Source organism: Opisthocomus hoazin, chromosome Z (genome assembly GCF_030867145.1).
Source record: "Opisthocomus hoazin isolate bOpiHoa1 chromosome Z, bOpiHoa1.hap1, whole genome shotgun sequence".
NCBI classification, from domain to species: domain Eukaryota; kingdom Metazoa; phylum Chordata; class Aves; order Opisthocomiformes; family Opisthocomidae; genus Opisthocomus; species Opisthocomus hoazin.
The window spans coordinates 56208561-56228106 of record NC_134454.1 but is presented as its reverse complement, the minus strand read 5'-3'; the positions used below and the strand labels follow the sequence as shown (position 1 = coordinate 56228106).

Here is a 19546-nt window from a genome sequence, read left to right as displayed (position 1 = left end):
CATTAACCTTTTTATTTTGTATCTTTAAAAATCTTCCAGAGGAGGACGAGGATGGAAAGACTCCAACACAACCACTGTTGAAAAAAGGCAGGCATTTTCCACCTTTTTGTGTTAAATCATTCTTTTGCATTGTTAATTTTGGTTTTCCTTTTGTACTCCTTCCTACACTCACACATATGAGAGAGAGAAAACTATCAACCATGCAATGTTAACTTGTTTCTTCATATTGTTATGGAGTGTGCTTCATCTTTAGAGATTAGGCTATGGAAAAATGCAACTATGTGGAAATTCCCAGAACAAATTGATACTGAGAAAGGATTGTGCATGTGTCTAACATAGGAATGTTGGGACTTTTTGTGGTTTTTTTAACTTTTGCTCTGAAATGACATTTAAAATGTGTTCAGGAGCTTGCTTATTTCTCTGTGTCTCAGGTATCTGTCTGGGTCCTTATTTGATTTAGGAGTAAGGGAAATAACATCTAATTTTCCTCAGAATTTCAACAACTAGAAGCTGTTGTGTTTTAGTAATGGAAAGTGAGATTACATCTTGAAGCACAAGATGGCAGTTTGGAGGAAGTCCCAGTATGCAGTGAAGGAGTATATTAATGTAAATCAGTCACAGATGTACTCTAAATTTAAAAATTCTTAATAAAATACGGACTGAGATGAATATCAAACTCTTGCCTCTTGTTCAAACTGAGGTTTTAATTAAGGGAAAGGGGGTATTTTTTTTCTGTAGTTTTGAAAAAAAATATATTTACCTGTATTAATGTAATTGAAAGTGCCATTATTGTCTTGTTCTTGGCAAATTCAATAACTTCGTTAGGCAAAATAGTCTATATTGTGCTTCAGAGCCATGCATGTGCAAAACAGTACTTTTGCAAAAGACAGAATTCCAATACACAGAACTAGATTTGATTTTCACTACATGCTTAAAGAAAAATGGATTTAAGGAAAGACCAAACCAAAACTGTTTCTGTAATAAATACCATTTACTTGTAAATTAGTATCTACATGTTTTTAGGCTACTTCTGTCATATGCCAGAGGTAACAACAGTGCATGACCTCGTGCTCTTATGTATGTATGCAAGATTAATTAAATTGTCCAGGCAAATGACGGTATAAAGATCTTGCAGATTCTTGATTTGTCAAATGTCTGCTAAATAATTTAGAGATTTAAGTCTTTAACTGCTGAAGTTATGAGTTTGCAGACTCCATAAATATAGCTCAGTTTATATCCATTCATTCAAAATTTGGAGTTGGGTTGGGGGGAAGAAACAATTTTTATTTAAACTTAGAGATGTCACAAAGTATCAAGAAATTGCATTTGATGAATTTTCAGGTGATTAAGTGAAACACTTTAAAAATTAAATTTCATCATACTTTTTTTCCAGATTCAAAGAGCCCATCTTCTCCTTTAAACTTGGCTGACCAAAGACTTCTTGATGCTAGTACTCAGTTTCAGAAGAAACAAGGCAAAAGCAATATTGATGTTTGGTGGCTCTTTGATGATGGAGGTAATGTGCTTTATACTTTAAAAACTTGAAAAAAAAAATATTGAAGTAATTTTGAATTAATTGTTAATAGGTATTTTTCAGGCAGTTCATATATAGATTACAAATTTGTACTATTAAACTCTAACATGATCATGTGTTTTCTCAATCATTCCCAAATTCTGGTCAAAATGCAGGTTTGACACTGTTGATTCCATATCTTATTACAACCAAGAAGAAGTGGAAAGATTGTAAGATCAGAGTGTTCATTGGTGGAAAAATAAACAGGATTGATCATGACAGAAGAGCGTAAGTTTACCTGTAAAAATTTCATTTTAAATGCTGATAGAGCATCTTATATGGTAGATGACTTTCTCTTCTGAGTAGCCTTCTTTAAATTGTTCTTTGGTTGAGATGTAATCATATTCTATTTCCTTTCTCCAGAAAAAGTTCTATTTGCCCCAGATTGTTGTGGATGAGATATGTCAAATTAAGCTAACTTTTCTGCAGCATTGTGACACTTAACATTTTCTTTTTCAAATGTTTTCTGAGGTTGTCTTTAAGGGAGAGCTCTTCTCTCAGTTTTATGGTTTTAAAACTGTTTGGGTGTTTTTTTCCAAAGCACGTTGTGATTTACAGCTGTATGCCAGGTCAATTTGACACCCCCCCCCCCCATCACATTTAAGTTGCTTTTTTTCTTAAACTAGCATTTTTATTACCAAACACCTATCTCTTTACCCTGTGAAATAATTTAAATTCTAATCATGCATAAGGGCTTATTTTTCTGCTACAGGATGGCTACTTTGCTCAGCAAATTTCGGATAGACTTCTCGGATATTATGGTTCTTGGAGATATTAATACTAAGCCAAAGAAAGAAAAGTAAGTCTCAAAAAAACTGAATTTTTTCTTAGTTAAATTCTTGATGTTTTTCATGAATTTAGAGTACGGCATTCTTTCCTACGTAACAGTTTTGACAGAGTAGTTCCTGTGACATGGAGTGTTTCACAAAAATGCAGGAAATAAATTAAGCAATAACTTCAACATCCAAGAACACAGACTTTTGTATTTTTTTTAAATTTTTGGCCCTTGGACTGCAGTATTAAATTTAGAAAAATACAGTTTAAAAAAATGCAATTTTTCTGGCACAATCTTCTTTGAGAGAAATGCTCACAATAATTTAAATGGTCTTCAGCTTACTTGGAGTCTTAGTTTAATATAACAAAGCTTGGTGTTCAAGTAGCCTGATGGATTTTTTTTTTTTTAATTGTTTGGACTTTTACACAGGAATGATCATACATGTGATATTTCTGATTTTCAATTTTAAAAAATATTAATTGTAGATGGTTTTCAGTACAAATTTATAACAAAGTGTAGATCTAAAAATATGATCCCCCTTTCCCTTCAAGTCTTCTTTAGTATGTTGAAGTTGTAAAAAGATCTTTTACATGGATATGCATGTATCTGAATAATTTGATGTCATGCAAATGAGGAAATACTGTTTTACAATTTAAGTAAGTGGTAAATGCTAATATGCATTATTTTATATCCTGCTTTTTAATCACCTTTTCTTAAATGTACCAAATATGTCAAGTAACTAAAATGGTAGAGTAGTTCTGGCACTCTGATGCTTTTGGATGTCTTTGCTCTTGGCCGCCTGCTACTGTAAAATGTGTGAACTTAGAGGTAGCACGCATTTATGCATAAAAAGTTGAGATTGTAAAATTACATGCAATTATTTTTGTTTCATAGAAGTCATCCATGAGTTGTTTCTTCTGAGAGTTGTTTTTCTATCTCTGTGGGTTATATTCCTCACAATATATCCAAAACCTTTCTAATGTACTAGCTGGCATTAACAATAGCAGTAAACTAAATGCAGGAAGATGATTTATTTTTAACAGTTGCTGTGGTGTATAATAGAATATTGTTAATATTTCTCCTTTTTGGTCAGCCAGAAAATAGCAGATGACATTTCTTTTTTCCCTTTTGGTGAAGGTAAAGTCCTTGTATCAACTAACTTCAGTAAAGACCACCAAGGGTAGAAAAAAAATATGCTTTTTTAGTAGTGTGGGGGTTTCCTGGAGAAACAGGAACACCTCGGTTAGAAGATGGACATGGGGGAATGTTTAACTAAAGCTAACATATTACACATACTGATACTACAGTATCCTAAGAGGTATTCCTTAATGTTTGTTAAACTTTCCACGCTGTAACTTGCAGCCACAGAAGATTGGCAATACCTTGTCATCTTTTTAAAAAAAACATTGAAATAGCATCAAAACACAGTTATTTCACTGGATGCAAGGCATACATTTCAGTAGGCTCCGCTAAACTTTTTTATTTTTTCTCACATCTCACATGCTGGGGCTAATGAAAGACAAGTTACTTTCATAACTTGGGACAGCCTTTGTTTCCCAATTAAGTATCTTAATGTGCATAGAGAAAGTAGGGTAATGTTAGTTGTTCTTTCTAGTAGAAATTAATGCCTCTGATCTTCAGAAGTTTTTCTTTCGAAGTTCCTGCTAAAGTACAAGTAAACTTGAAGTAACACTGCTTACTCTTAACAAGCGCAACAGGAGGACTAAACAGATGGCTGTTATTACTTGCATTTAAATGTGGCTCTTGGATTGTATTGGAAAGATGAAAAAGAAGCAAAATAAAAAATATCAAAGCCAGAATCCTAATGGCACTGTCATGAGACTTGATAGCTATTTTTGTGGTGTGACATGTAAAGACCTTCTCTTTCAAATTAAATTTTGAAGAAGCGACTGTTAGTTGCTATACATCTTCTAAGTTAGTACTCTACAGTGTTCAAACAATTATAGTAAAACTTCAGGAAAACTTGTTTGGTTGTTTTTATTTAAACTGGCTTAAACTTCAGTTGCATGATGAACACTGAAAGCTCCTACAGATGTCCCTAAATGTTTGTTGAATTATAATGTCTGCACATAGAAATAGCTGATTTGATGTTCTAACTGTAACTGGCAGTGAAAAAGTTTCAATTCACTTTATTTTTACATGGTAGTAAAACTTACTTTCTGATACCATGAAAGTAATTGTTGATACATAGACTCATATCTGTTTTAATATGGCTATTAACTTAATCGTTCCAGTATTGCAGCTTTTGAGGAAATGATAGAGCCCTTCCGACTTCATGAAGATGATAAAGAACAAGAAGTTGCAGATAAAATGAAGGAGGATGAACCATGGAGGATAACAGATAATGAACTTGAGCTTTACAAAACAAAGGTTCTGTATTCTTTAGAGTGTTACGTTAAATGTTGTTAAACTTTTCTTCCCCTGCATTTGTGGATGTGATATCGATGAGTTCGTTTTTGTTATTAGCTCTCTTGCATAGCTGCGTTTATAAATAGGTGATGGAAAGCAGCATCTGAAATCATTTAGATGGTTCACCAAAGAAAAACGAGAGGTTTCTGCATTCTGTTTGGAGGGGCCTGAACTGCTTTCCTACAGTATTTCAGCAGTTAATTTAGAGTAACATAGTCTCTGTTCAGCTGGTTGTTGACTCTCTTTGACCAAACTAACATTTTTTTGCTTCTTTATTAAAAAAAAAAAAGAACAAACACACCACATCTAATTGTGGTGTTAAGGAGATATTAAAGGTTGGACATTTTTCCCAAGCAGTTGTGCACTATAGAGACATCAGAGATATTCCTTCTCAAGTGCTTCCATGAAGAAGACTCAGGTAGCATCCTATAACAGTATGCAGATACAGACGAGTATCTAAAGAAATACTGGTTAAAGTTTCAGTGATCTCAAGTTCTTCAAGATGGTCCTGAGTATATTCCACCCTTATTTTCTTTTTCCTGTCTGGGTTTTTACAATATCTGTGAGGCTTTGCAGTGAAGAAGAAATGGGAGTGGTAGATCATTCTGCATTGTAAGTGTAAAAAAAGGTACAGGGAGGTACAGGTTGACTGGCAGCTGCTGATGACATCTTTTAACTGCATATTACCAAGGGACTGGGGGAGGAAATTTTATAAAGTACATTTACTTTATAGTTAATGAACTGCTTGATGCCTTGCTGTTCCTGATGTCTACAAACACTACCAAAACTCATTTGAGTGAGATAACTGAAGTGATTTTGTTCTTTTTGTCTACTGATAGCTTAGTTGTTTCTTCAGACACTAGCCCACAAGCTAACTGGACTTCAGCTTACCTGAGAACAACAGAACTAGAAGAAATGGTTAAGTCAAAATGTTTGCTAGAAGTTTAGTTGACGTAATAAAGAACTGAAAAATACTGAGGAAGCTACCTCAGATCTTAAGACAGCAGAGGTTAGTAAAAAAAGAAGGGCCCTTACGGAGATAGGCTTACCAAATGAAGATAGGACTTTACCTCTGTAAGACCTGCTTACGATGAGCTTATAGGATATAGTTAAATAACTGTGAAGAGAGCATAAGGAGCTGTTGCTTCCAGGAGCTATGGAGGATGGTATTATTATTAGAGAAACTATCTTAAACTTAGCTTTCATAGTACTTGGCTTATTTGCATACTTCAAGCTTACTGCTTTCTTCTCTCCTAGCCTTGCAACTCATAGGCATTTCAGAAAAGTGAACAAGTTGCCAAACTGAGGTGGAAGTACGTGCTTTCTGTAAACAGCTCCTACCAACTGATCATGCTTGTTTTTCATTTTTCTTGAATAAATGAACTGTTTGTCGTTTTATATAAAAGATCTTCCTAACAAGTTTCATTTTAATTACAGACTTATCGCCAGATTAGGCTAAATGAGTTGCTGAAAGAACATTCAAGTACAGCTAACACAATTGTCATGTAAGTAAATGATTTGTACTGGTATCCTAATTGATACAGAACTGTCATTTGAAATATAAATGTATGTAAGTACATAAAAAAATCCTGTGCCTTAGCATTAAAGTACAGAAATACTCGAAGGTGCTGAAAGTATTCAATAGAAGCATGGAGCTACTATACTGATGAGCAAAAAATGGTCTGTGTAGTTTTGTGCTTCTGATACGCTGCTTAAGATGATTACCTCCGCATTTATCATGCAGCTCAGGATTCTCGCATTCCTTCCACTCCCGTGAATGCCCCTGAATGCCAACTATTCCCCCTCTCTTTCAGGTCCTTCCTTTCAATTCAGTTTCTAGGAAATGTCTCTAGATAAAGTTAGATCATCATCTTGCTGATGGATTTTCTTGGTTTACTTTTGGTGTAAACAAGCAGAATGCAGATTGTAGGTTTTAGCTGTGTTTTTTCTTTAGGACACTGCTTCAGAGCTCCCTAAAGTAGTACTCCAAGTGAAGTCTGAGTAGGGCAAGTAGACTTATAGTAGTTTTTCCAAAAGAGAAGCATGGCATGTTTTGGAAGGATTGTGAGAATGAATATTAGACTGCACCAACCTGGCATCGTAAAAAAAAAAAGCTGTATTTTAAAATCTTGAAGAGTCTCAAGAAACGCTTCAACCAAGGAGAATTCTGCATGAAGCTCCCTGAATACAAAATGGTGGTAAGAGGTCAAAAGCAGGGGTAAATAGATGTAAAGGCCTGTGGTGCTTAAGATACGAAGGCTCAACTTATTAACTGAATTCTGAGGAAAAAAGCCCAAAACTAAAAAGGTTAGGAAATTTGACTTAACATTTACCTCTTTGCAGAATCATACTTAAATATTTGTATGTTATGACCTGTAGTCCACCAGGTTTTTCTAATTGTTGAATGCTTTTTTCCCCTTGTGAATTGTAGGAGTTTGCCAGTTGCACGAAAAGGTGCGGTTTCTAGTGCACTGTACATGGCCTGGTTAGAAGCTCTTTCTAAAGATCTGCCACCAATTCTCCTCGTTCGTGGGAATCATCAGAGCGTTCTTACCTTCTATTCCTAAGAGTACTGCACATGGGACAGCTATGGTGAAATGGTACTTCAGTGCCCAGGGGAGAGTGACGGACATGGTCTACGGTTTGTTAACATCACAAAGGCAGAAAGTGACTCTCACTATTTCACTGACTTGAAAGCACACAAGGAAAGTCACTGTATTTCTAAAGTTGTGACATCTTCAGTTTTATTCTATATTTTCTGTAATTTAATCTTGCTTAATGGGGGGGAGGATTCCTTGTTAGACTGAAGAACAAGACAAGCTTTTTGTTTGCTATTTGAATAGCAGCAATAAAATGTTTTATTTTTGATCAATGAAAGGATTATAGATTTATAAAAGCCTTTTAGCCTTGAGGTGCCTTCTGAAATTAACCAAATCTCATCCATACATCTTATTTTGTAAATTTATATAGAATGTCAAAATCTGCCTTCAACTAAGAGTTTAGATCGGACTTCCTTTAGTTTCTAGTCTCTTCCATATTACAGTAAAAATGAATGCTGCTTTTCAGTCTTCCATTGAGCTATTAGTTCTTAGTACTGTATGTTTTCTATTGTCAGAAAGTTTTTGGGTTTCTATTATTATATCTGTTAGATTTAAAGGTGGGAATTTGGGCAGGTCAGTTGAACTAAATCGAATCCCTGATGTTATTGTCAAGACTTTGTGCTACTAAGTTTGTAACACTTTAATTATAGCAGAGAGGATCCTTTTCTGAAATTTGACAACGTGTACCACTTTCGCACTAGTCTGAGATACACAGCTAACATTAGCTACCTTGGTGAAGGATACTGGTCAGTCTTCGCTCTGTACCTCTCTTAAGAAACTGAATTCATCTTACTGGCTGAGGCTTTTTATCTTACTCCAAATTAGAAGAAAAGAAAAAGACCTGTCCTAGTTCTTGGCCTATTATGTTTTGGTGTCACTTTCAGCTTACTTTGAAACAAAACTCAGCTTAAGGCTTGAATGGGGATAATACAAGCAATGTGATGCTGTCTAACAGAAAACAGTAAACACTATGTGGAATCTTGCTATCCAATATGAAATGTAAAAGCTACAGTTCTCTTGCATTTTTCAACAAATGGTTAAAAGGACCACTAGTTACTAGGGGAGATGTTTTTAGGTCAATTCATTCAGTTGTCAGAAAATACATTTCATCTTATTAAATAATACTCAGGTTTGATTGTCTAGCAATTTAGATCTACTCCATACATCCTACTTTATACATTTTCTATGTTCAATAAAGAAACTGCCAATCTTGTGTGCCCTTTCATTGTATATTTTGAAAACTGCATAATTTAGCCGGCTATGTAAACACCTACACAAGAAATTTCACTTGAGCCTTTGTATAAAGGTTAGTAATGTGAACTGTTTTTTAAATTCCTGATATGTTTTGAATAGAAAGGATTGCCTAAAAACATTTCACAGGCTTTTGATATTAGCATTGGACATGCTACTGGCTCAGTTTACCAGTGGTTGAGTGACTTTCATTTAAGGATGCACAGAAAAGGGGTATTTTTATGCTAAATGCAAGATAAAATTGAAATGTAACGGTTCATTTTGAAGGACGAAGCATAATCATGGTGTGGCAAGGCAGAGCTTCAAGTTGTGATTAAAGATAAAAATATTCTACGCAATGCAGTATACACTGTTGTCAGGTTCTTGGTAAACAGCAAAAAAAATCTTTTTTTTGCTTTTTCTGTCAATTGAATTTGAGACTAATTGAATCATTTCACTTTAAAATAAATTAGAAAAACAAACATGCATGTTTTGCTGCTAAGTGTGAGACAACTGATGCCAGCATGAATCAGACTTGTTACGATAAACATTATAAGACAAGAGAGTGTGCAGTAAAAGTGCCGTTTCCTTCCAGATGAGGGGTTTGGGATCAAACTTACCAGTGTATCTCTCACAGGTTTTACAGTGGTTTTTAGGGGATACGGATGTCACATTGTGAATATGGAATCATTGCCATGTTTCTTCTTGTTTTGTGGGTTACATTCTTTTGAACAGATGGACAGTAAGGCATGGACTTAGTGCTGCTATCTTTAAAAAAAAAAGTTTAAAAATGTGCACAGGTACACTTACTTCAAAGGTTTTTTGCCCATTCAGGAAACCATTGCTTGTGATCTGTAACACAAACCAAATGAAGTGTGTTTATACATGCATATATGTGTATAAAATTATATAAAATATATCTAAATATGCATATGGGGATAGTTAAGGTAATGTCTGTGAAATAACATAGAATGCTTTTCACATGCACTCTCACAAGTCCACTAATGCTAGGCACGAGGTCGAGTTTCAAGATCATTTGCTACACTAAAATTTCAACGGTTAATGGTAATTGCAACAGCTGTCGGTTAGTGGCAGTCACTCCAACTTCTGCTTTGATTTTGACGCCAAATTTAGTTACGTTCCAATCATTATTAATTACTTGAAAAATGAAATCACTTACACATGGCAATTCATACTTTCTATAGATTAGGTTTCTTTGTATGGGTTTAGAAAGACAGTAATAGCTGGAGAAAATCAATTATTTATTTGTTCACTTATATTTGTATGTAGGTTTCCTTTTACATACATTCTTTTTATATGCTTTTTCTGACATTACATATTTAAAAATAATGGAAAATAATTTAAAGATTTGAGCGTTAGTGGGTAATAGCCCACTTGGTTTGAAGATGTAAGATTTGATACTGTACTGTAACTGTCACACACAAATGCTTTTCTAATGTTTTAACGTAATTATTGCAGTTAATACTTTGCACCAGGGGATGTCACTGCAATAAAAGGAAGTGAATTCCATACAACTGTCTTGTCTAACAAAGCCTTTTATTGTTGGGGACAGGGACTAATATTCATAGATTAACAGATTAATGCTGAAAATAGTTCCTGACATGAATGTTTATTGAACACATCTGATAGTTGCCTTTATTGTGGAATTTGCATAGGACCATGAAACAGAACTTAGAGCCATTCAGGTGTCTGGTATTAGGAGACAAGTGTTTTGTTCTCAGGGGAATGTTTGCCGCAACAGTGGTGGTTGTGTAAGGAAAACAAACTTTGTTTCACTCTCTAAAAATTTGTCATGCCTTGCAGACAATGCAGACCAGTGTGTAATACATGGTACGTTTAAGCAGGAACATTAGTATCTGGAAACTTGTTCCTACTATGTAGGCAGTTTGTTTTGCTTCTGAATACAGTGAAAGACTGTCAGACTCCTCTTTCTCACTCAGAATAGTAGTCCTCTGGGATATGAGAAAATATGGGAAAATAACTTGTAAGACAGTTGCAAAGCCACTTGTAAGCACGACACATTTGGCCTTAATGCCACTAATGTACGCTCACCTAGAAACTAGTTGAAAAATCTGAAGTTTAGGAGCATAATGAGAAATGGCAAGTTGTTTTTCCATATCAGATAATACTTTGAACCACTGAACTTTTTAACGTCATCACTTTTGGCGTTTCCCAGTGTAGCTGGGTGACAGTTTTTATTTGAAAATTAACCTCTAATAAATTCAGGCTTGCATTATAGTATCCTTAATTTATGAAATACTTGTTAAGTTTTTCCATGCATTTAAATCTATGCCTTGAGAGTGAAGTTTGGAGGCCAATGGAAAGGGAATGCTTCTTAAAAGTACTCTGCCAGCTTCTATGGTGTTGGCTCTAACTTTTTGAGTATGTAAAGAGGTAGAGGAGAAGGTGTGTAGGAGTTTTTCCATATCCTCTAATTTGCTAGAGAAGTGGTTGATCTAAATAATAGTAGCGTTAAAAACAGTAGCATTAGCTGAATTTACAAGGTAAGTGACTTCACGTGTGCTTTCAAAGCTGAAAAATGAAAATGGAATCAGGGTTGATCTCATCCCTTGGCTGCACAATCAAACAGTGAAGGTTCATACAGCACAATAACTTGGTTTGGTTCTGTTTTGAAACAGGAAAGCAGGACTCCTTTCACCTTGGTTGATGTTCTTCATTAGTCTAGTTACACTACATGCCCTGTGGGATCCTGTAAATCTTGCCTCTAAGCCTAACACGTGGTTTATGTTGAGCGGGAGTGGGAGCTAGGCTTCAGGTCTGTGAGACTGTAGAGGTGTTGAACGGTGTTCTGCTTCACTACTGCTGCCTTGGTTCCTTTTAGTGCAGGGTGAAAACTTCCAGGCGCTTACCAGTGCATCATCAAATCTTTCTTGACGCCCTGCCTTTTGGCAGCGTGGTGTGGAACAGGTTTTAAGGCTCTGGATTAGGCTGATGAAGGCTGATGCCTGCGTTTAGGAGAGGGGGAAACAAGCTGGTGGAAATCATCACTTTGTTAACTTTTGCACTGGAAGAGTAAATGTTGAAGCAGCAGCATACCGCTTCACCAGACAGAAGCAGGGAAGACATTTTCCTCTTGAAATGTAAGGTGCCTTACATGCCCAGAGGTGGATCTCACAATGACAACGAAACCGTACTCTGGGCTGCATACATCAAACCTGCTGGCAAGGCTAACAGCTTACATCCCTCTTCTTACTGCTGCCGTCAGGGCGCACAGAACTGAGAGCAGAAAAAGGAACCCCAGAGTAGTTTCTTTGCAAGTCCTGCCCATGGAACTGCGCTCGCTCTTCCAGAGAAGGTTGGCTTCGTAGCTCCAGGAATCCGTAAGCCTGCCCTTTCGTAAAGTGCTCTGGTGTTTGCTTAAGTGCGGTGTGGTGTGCTGGGAATGTTTTTGGGTTGTTTTTGATTCTTCAGTGAGCTCTTGCAAAATGCGCTGTTAAAAGGAATCTAATGGGAGTAGCACCTGGAGGTGAGAGAAGAGAGGCCTCAGCTCTGCTACCACCCTGCGAGGATCTGGGGAGAACTGACCCTGGTGGGCTGTAGCCAGAACAAACGCTAGTGTGAGGTTCTGCGCCTGGGTGCCTTGTCTGCATAGTCCCTCGGTTTCCGTCCTCAGTAATTATTACAAAATCCTGCTAGCAAACCATGATTTTTGGTGAAAGGAACAGGAAATGGTTTCTCCGTGCGGTTTTCTAGGCATTCAAACTGGAATAGTAACGCCAGGTGGCACTACTGCCTGTCTGCATTTCAGGTGGTGCCTGAAGATGCGCTGTCAGTTACACGCTGTTTGCCCGGCTCCTTCGGTTTCGCGAGCTAAACGACTTAGTGCTTTGAATAAACTTAACGCATATCAGCGTAACAGTATTCTCTTGCATTAATTTTTTTATAATTTTCACTGTGGATTGAAGTTTAATATTAATCCCGCCCCCCCCCCCCCCCGCCCCCTTTTTGGGAGGAAAAATACTCTGGTGTAGTTCTAAAGGACACAGGAATCTCCATGCAGATGCTGCCTGTTGATTTCAAACAGCCTTTTGACCACCAGGTAACCACTGTTTCATAAAGCACTGAGAGATCCTCACTTTTCCCAGTGGCTACTTCCAGCAGTGTTAATTTGAGAGAGCAGAAGGATAAACACTGCAGGCAGGCAGAGAGGTGTTAGAAAACAAAACACACTCAGATGTGCCATGCAGTTTCAGAGTAATCCATAACATTTCAACAAGGTATTTTTGCTTTGTAAGTAACAAACAAGGCAAATGTCCACCACCTTCTACTAATATAGAGGTAGGAGCAAGACGATGAAGGCTATACGTCATCCCAAAATATTCAGGTACCAGCTATTTAAAGTATTAGAGGAAACGGAATAGCATAGTACTATGCATCTCCAAGCTTCTTAAGCTTGAGAATAACTTTATGACTCTGTTGAAGTGTTTTGTAACTAATAACTAAATCTTTGAACATCTCTTTGCAGTTAAATTTGTTTCTGCAATACAAATGGTAAAATGGAGTCACAAAAAGGATTTTGACATGCTCCCACTGAAAATTTGAGAGCTGGGATTAGCCTTGAAACATCCTCACTCCCAGCCCTGTACGATCATTCATGATTTCAGACCAAGCTGCCTGGTTGGATGGTTTAGCCATATTGTTGCAAATTACAGTGACTCTTAAACAATTCCTTTGTGTTACTGTTACCAACTACATAGATTAACATTTAGAACAGTGTTAAAAAAAAAATTATACATGAAGCAGGGGATCAGATATATGTACAAAAGAATATGCCACATAATCCAATGTTAACCTATGTGTTCTATAAATATTTTAATGCAACTCATCTCCGATGAGCTGTGGGAGTAAAGAAGAAAAAAATCAGAAAGACATAAAGTACAAAAATATAAGCACAGAATTTAAGCATTGTTCCTTGTAGTAAGATGTAGTAGTTTAAGCACAGGTAGCCTAGAAATTATAGCGGGTCAAGGAACAGTGCCTGCCAAGAGGAGCTTGCACTTCAAAGGAAATTACGTTTTGTGGAGTCAACCAACAACAGGCATTCACAGTATTAACATATGAAATCAAGGCTGACCACAGAATAGTGTGGGCTTTCACATGGGATTTTGGCTAACCTTGTACAGAATCTCATTTTACTTTTGATTGCGCAGTTGAGTGTTGTTAATCTTAAGAGTCTTTGCTGTCATTGAAATCTTTCTGCATCCTTCAACTACCAGTATTAGTATTTCAGACATGCTATGAATTATTGGGAAAACTCAAGCTTTGGCAAATACATGCCAAACCTTACTAAGCGCTCTTTATCCATGATATTTTTAATTGTATTGCAGTGTTTGGGGGTTGCTGCTCTCTTGCTCTTGCCATGTTTGTAAGCACCTAGAAAAATGAGGCTTGATTCTCAGCCAGGACCTGGGAGTCATCATGATACAAATAATTCCAATGGGTAAAAAAAGAAAAAGACATTATGATTACTTGTCAACTCAGGGCACTAAGCATCTTCTCTAGCAAGTCCATCCTGTACTGTTGGCCAACCCTGAAACTCTTAGGTCATTCTAGAAAACTCCTCCTGTCCCAGGCACAAAATATTCCGGTATTAATTTATGAATTGGAGTCTTTGCAAATGTATCTGTATGCCATCACTCCAAATGCATCATAGGGAAGAAATTTTTGCTTTTGCAGGATTAGGCAAGGTTAGTAATAAAAAACATCTTCTCATACTGTGGTTTTGACTATAGGTAGTCAGTCTCAGAAATAACCATATTCTATGGCAGCTTTTATGCCAGGAAGTGATTTAGTGGCAGATTTGGAATTCAGATCAAATCCTGATTTCTAGGTTTTGCTGTGAATACTGGGAATATTCTCTCTTTAATGGGAAACACTTTAAAATTAATTTTTTGTAATTACTTCTGGCTTTAAAACATCCCTATGTTGTGAAATAAGTAATTGTTACTTATAAAGAAAAATCAAATACTTAGCACAGGTTGCTCCTTCAGTCCATAATCATAAGGTAAGATCCAAACTATCTACTTCTCACATCTAAGCAAAAGCAGGAAAAGATGTCATGTAGTTTCACTGGCTTCACTACTATATATGTATGGATCTTTGAAATTAGTCTGTGGTATACGGAGCTTGAAGGAATAACAAGGTTCTTCCTAAGACAAGATTTTCATGCCAGTAGTAATGGTCAGGCTGGTCAGGTCATGTGGTTTGACAGACTTTTGAAGTTTGTGTTGTTCGTTCTCCAGGTGAGCCACTAGTAAGCAATTATTTATGTATAGAGTACAATTTCTTTTTCTTAACTTTTAAAAGCATTAAATTATTTTACTCTCCTGTCTGCCCTCCTGGCCCTGCTTTTGTAAGAGAGCTGTCATCTTAAGAAATGGTATATGTATTTTTTGTTCTTGCTGTTTTTTTAAGAATTGTTTATAAAATGAAGCTCCAAGTTCTTTTCCAGGAGTAACAAACACACAGAAAGTATTAAGATGGGGGAGTTTTCATACTTGTAAAATAAATTGTTTTGGGAGTGACCTGTGGAGGTCGTCTAGCCCAACCCCCTTCTCAAAGCAGCTCCAGGTATATCGGCTTGCTCAGGGCTTTGTCAGGTTGAGGTTTTAATATCTCCAAGTCTCTCTGGGCATCTGTTCTAGTGTTCATATTACAGGTTTTCATCATAAGGGTGGTCAAATCAGACTTTACCGTGTTGCAACTTGTCTGTTGCCTCTCATCCTATTGTGCACCAGGAAGAATGCATTCCTATTAGGTTGCTGAAGGTGTGAAAAAGATCTCCCTAGTGCCTTCTCTCCTTAAGCTGAAAAAACTCAGTTTTCTGAATCTCCTCTTATATGCTGCATGCTCCAGCCCAGTCACCAGTCATCTGGGTCATTATGCTGGACTTGCTTATTTCCTTAGCATTTTGCTGCAAGTGAACTGAAGCCATTTGACTGTTCTTCACATCTCTCACTAGTTTCGATTCCAACCGAGCTTTCTATTTCCAAACTTCATCCCTTCATCCACTTTGTCAATGTACTGGTTTTCTTCCCAGGCAGCCAGTCCCTGCATCCACCTTCTGTGTACTTGTGCTCGATTGCAAGCAGAGGCTGTTTCATCTGTGCTGGCCTTTGGCCATGCTTGCTCAGCTTCTTTCACATCTGATTGAAAGGTTCTTGTGCTTTTAAGATGTTGTTCTCGAAGCTCATCTGGCTTTTCTCAGTCTCTTTGCCCTGCAGAGCAGTCTCCTGCAGGAACCTGCTATGCAGATCTTAAAAGAAGCCAAAGTCTGCTCTCCTGAAGTTCAGGGCTGTATTTCTACTTTTTGTCTTTTTTACTTCTCTCAGGATTTAAACTCTGCTCTTTGCCGTAGTCACTGCAGCCAAGACTGACCTTGGCCTTCATATCCAAAGCCATTTCTTTCCTGTGAGGAAACAGATTCAGCAGAGAGTTTGTCCTAGGTGGCTTTTAGAGCAACTGCATCAAGACATCACCAAGAGACTTAAGGAATCTCTTGAACTGCTTTCGCAGCTGTATTGCCCCTCCAATAGATATTGCTATGTTTAAAATGCCCTGTAAGTACCAGAGCCTGTGATCAGGTGGCTTCTCTATTTCAAGTATATTCTGAGATGTTTGTACATATGCTCTTAGGAGAACAGAAAGGAATATAAGGTCACCTACAAAAGTGTTAGAGGCGTCCCAGGTCTTGACTTAGGAGTTGAGAGTCAAGAAAATTTACATCAGTCTGCCACTCTAGTAGCTGTGGAATAATATATCAAAGCCAACTAACAGAAGATGAATGCCTGTGAAAGAGATCCTATGGTTCTGAGTTCTGTTTTGGAGAGGACATCATAGGTGTCGTAAGGGAATTTTAAGAGGATGGCAATTTAAATGAAAACCTTTAACTGGCACATTCAATTCACCTGCGGATGAAAGAAAGATAGAACATGGATTAGAGGGATTAGTGGAGTGCAAGTTTTGGGTGTGAGAGGAAAATTGGGAACTCGGAGGGTAAGGACACAAGGGACAGACTGAGAAGATGCATGAACCATGGAATAGAATTGGGGCTAAACAGAGGAGTGCAGAGCAGAGGAGGAAAGCCACATCTTTGTTCCCTGTTTTTCTCTCACTCTTCTGGAGGGAAATTAAAGTCTTGCATGGAAAGGTAAGTTAACATGAAAAAGCATTGGAGAAGTGTTATAAGATACCTGGAAATGCAGATGTGGGGTCTCAAATGAGGGCGCATCTGAAAGAAATACTTTGTAGGGGAGGTAATTATCTTATCATTTTGAGTTATTTTTCATTTCCATTTTCTCTCAGAACTGGTGTATAGAGTGTATGAATGCCCTCTGTGCATACTAAATTTTTTTTGAAAAGGCACATTGTACAAGTATGGAAGTGCTTAAAGCATTTTGCTATTTTTTTTCCTCATTGTTTTTCATTTTTTTTACTTAGTAATTAACCATTTAGTTATGGAATACTTGATATTGCTCGCATCACTGAAAATGTTGGGTTTTGACAGCTTAGGCGGATCATATTCTGGACTTTGCTTCCTCTTGATTTTTAACAAACCTTGCTTTTTATCTTGGTCACTTTAGAATTTTTGTTCTTGGTTGCTTCAATAACCAGCTTTCATCCTTGTGTGCTTGTTTGATGTAGACTGCATTCTATGTCTGAATGCATAGTTCTTTGATATACTACTACTACTGTAGTATGTGACAGAGTCTCTGTGTATTTTTGAGGATCGGTGAAGGGTGTACTGCTGTTGGAGATGAGACTTCTGAATGTTATGAAGAAAAATATGGGAGAAGTTGTGATACTAGGACATTGAGAGGCAATGTTTTTAAAAAAACATGGCCAAAAGTGACAAGTTAAGAAAATCAGGGTGGTTAATTAGGTAACAACACTAAACTAAAGCAAAACTAAGTAGCTTTCCTAACCAGCTGATCGTTATTTCAGAAAAAAATTATATGGATTAACTGATGCTGCTGTTAGTCTGAAGAAAGATAAAGGACTGAGAGAGTGAAGAGTGGTTCCTCTCATGTCTATAAGACATGACTATTATATTCATTTTAGAAAGTATTGTCTGAGCAATAGAGAAGATAAGTCTGACACGGTGACTGTAACACTTTTGCGTGTTCTGTGGATAAATACGTGTGACCCACTTTTCTGTGGATAAATAGGTATGACCCAATTTTCTGTGGATGTCGGTCTTGAAACTTCAGAAACATTGAAAAAACCACTGCTTTCCAGAAAGGATGGGTCTGGGGTTTTTTTAATTAACCATACCAAGTTATGTACATATTTGAGGCCCATTTCATGTTCTCTTTTACCCACTTTTTGTCTCGCAAGCAGCAATGTTTTGGTGGGTTTTTAATGTAACTTGATGGGAACAAGAGCTTTTCGATTATTTGCTTTGCTGATGCTCCATTCAAGCACTGGTTACTGTGGTTTATTGTTCTTGGGCATTTTCTCTGGACTGCACTTTTCTTAAGAACATGTGTCCAGATGAAGAGTAGCTTATTTTTCCTTAAGCTAATAGAAGTTGGGGGCCATATAGGAGTAGACAGGACATTAAATACAAGCACAAATACACAAGAGTCGGTTCAGTCCATTTAAAATGGGAGGGGTAGAGTACGACGACACTGAAGTGCCTTACAGCATGTTGGAGTTACATCAATAGCCTGGCTGAGTAATGCTATCATATTCTGTTCAGTGCTGCATGAAGCAAATGTTGCTTCTCTTCTCAGGAGAGGAGGCTAGACTGAGGAAGTGGTGAATGTAACTCACTCCATTCAGAAAGAAACAAGACTCATCTGTGGTTAGCTCCATATTCCTCAAACTCTTGTATTTTGAAGTGGGTACATTTATAAAATTTACATCTGTGTTCTCAGCAGCTGAAAAATAACTTATAACTATCATATTTCCTTTCAAACAGACGTCTTCTGCTTTCTTCTTGGCTTTAAAACTGGATTCCAGGACAGCTACTGTTTAGCCAAAACCCAGCTGTTCTAAGACTGAATGGATTTTATTATTCTGCGGGATACTTAGAAATAGTGTTTCTTTGCATCATATGGCAAGCAGGGAAAGGAATTTCAATCCTTTTAGTTAACAGCATGTCTGGTATACTTGCTATTTTCCATGGAGCAATATTAATAGGTGGGCTACATTAGGAGCTATCGCAATGAAGCTGAGCTCTCATCCAAGAGCAGCTATTTAAGGACACTTCTGTGTGCTTGATTAGTGTAACTGTAGTGCCCATTATACGGATTTCACTGAGTTTTAGGCATACTGAAATCAAAGGCTTAGAATACTGTCCAAGAATTCAACAGATCATTCAGAGAAGTGCTTTTCTACAAAGTTCAGAGGCCTGTTGAGAAACACGTCGTACTTGCCAGAGGTGGGACTACTGTTGACTAAGCTGTCTGGTGATGTTAGTCTTACTGATCAAGAGTGAGAGACTTAGGGCTGAGGTATCTCAGTAATGAGTTTGGCCTTAAAGATACCGTAGCTGTTTGGTTTTTTTAATTTGTGTTTTCTAAGGTCTGTGCACCATTTAATAAATTCAGTGACAGGCATTTCAAGCTAAATCTTGATTCTTAACTACCAGTTTTCAGTGTTTCAGCTAACAAATGTCAGATGTACTGAGGTTCTTATATTTCATTGTTGGATTATGACTTAAAACTCCTGGAAGCAAAAAAACCCCCTTCTTTTACATCTAATTCAATTCAATTCCTTTAGATAAATCTCTTAGCAGTATCATACATTATTAACTTTGTACATGACTGGAAGATAATTTGGAAAAATGTTCACTGGTCCAGAAATAGACAACCAGTGGCCATCTAAAAAATACTGCTTCTAAAATCTGTTTTAAAAAAGAAGTTGGATCAACTGTGTTATCCAGTTTGGTTT

At 37.0% G+C, this 19546-nt stretch overlaps 1 protein-coding gene across 1 annotated transcript in view; it reads left to right on the top strand.

Moving 5' to 3' along the window:
* Positions 1 to 10143, top strand: part of SLC12A2 (solute carrier family 12 member 2) — a 57546-nt gene extending 47403 nt beyond the window's left edge. The window contains exons 21-27 of the mRNA XM_075410563.1: positions 40 to 87; positions 1394 to 1516; positions 1690 to 1801; positions 2286 to 2372; positions 4604 to 4739; positions 6216 to 6283; positions 7210 to 10143. Of these exons, the coding sequence (XP_075266678.1) occupies positions 40 to 87; positions 1394 to 1516; positions 1690 to 1801; positions 2286 to 2372; positions 4604 to 4739; positions 6216 to 6283; positions 7210 to 7345 (710 nt within the window). The 3' untranslated portion in view covers positions 7346 to 10143. The remainder of the gene's footprint in view (positions 1 to 39; positions 88 to 1393; positions 1517 to 1689; positions 1802 to 2285; positions 2373 to 4603; positions 4740 to 6215; positions 6284 to 7209) is intronic.
* The last annotated feature ends 9403 nt before the right edge of the window (positions 10144 to 19546 follow it).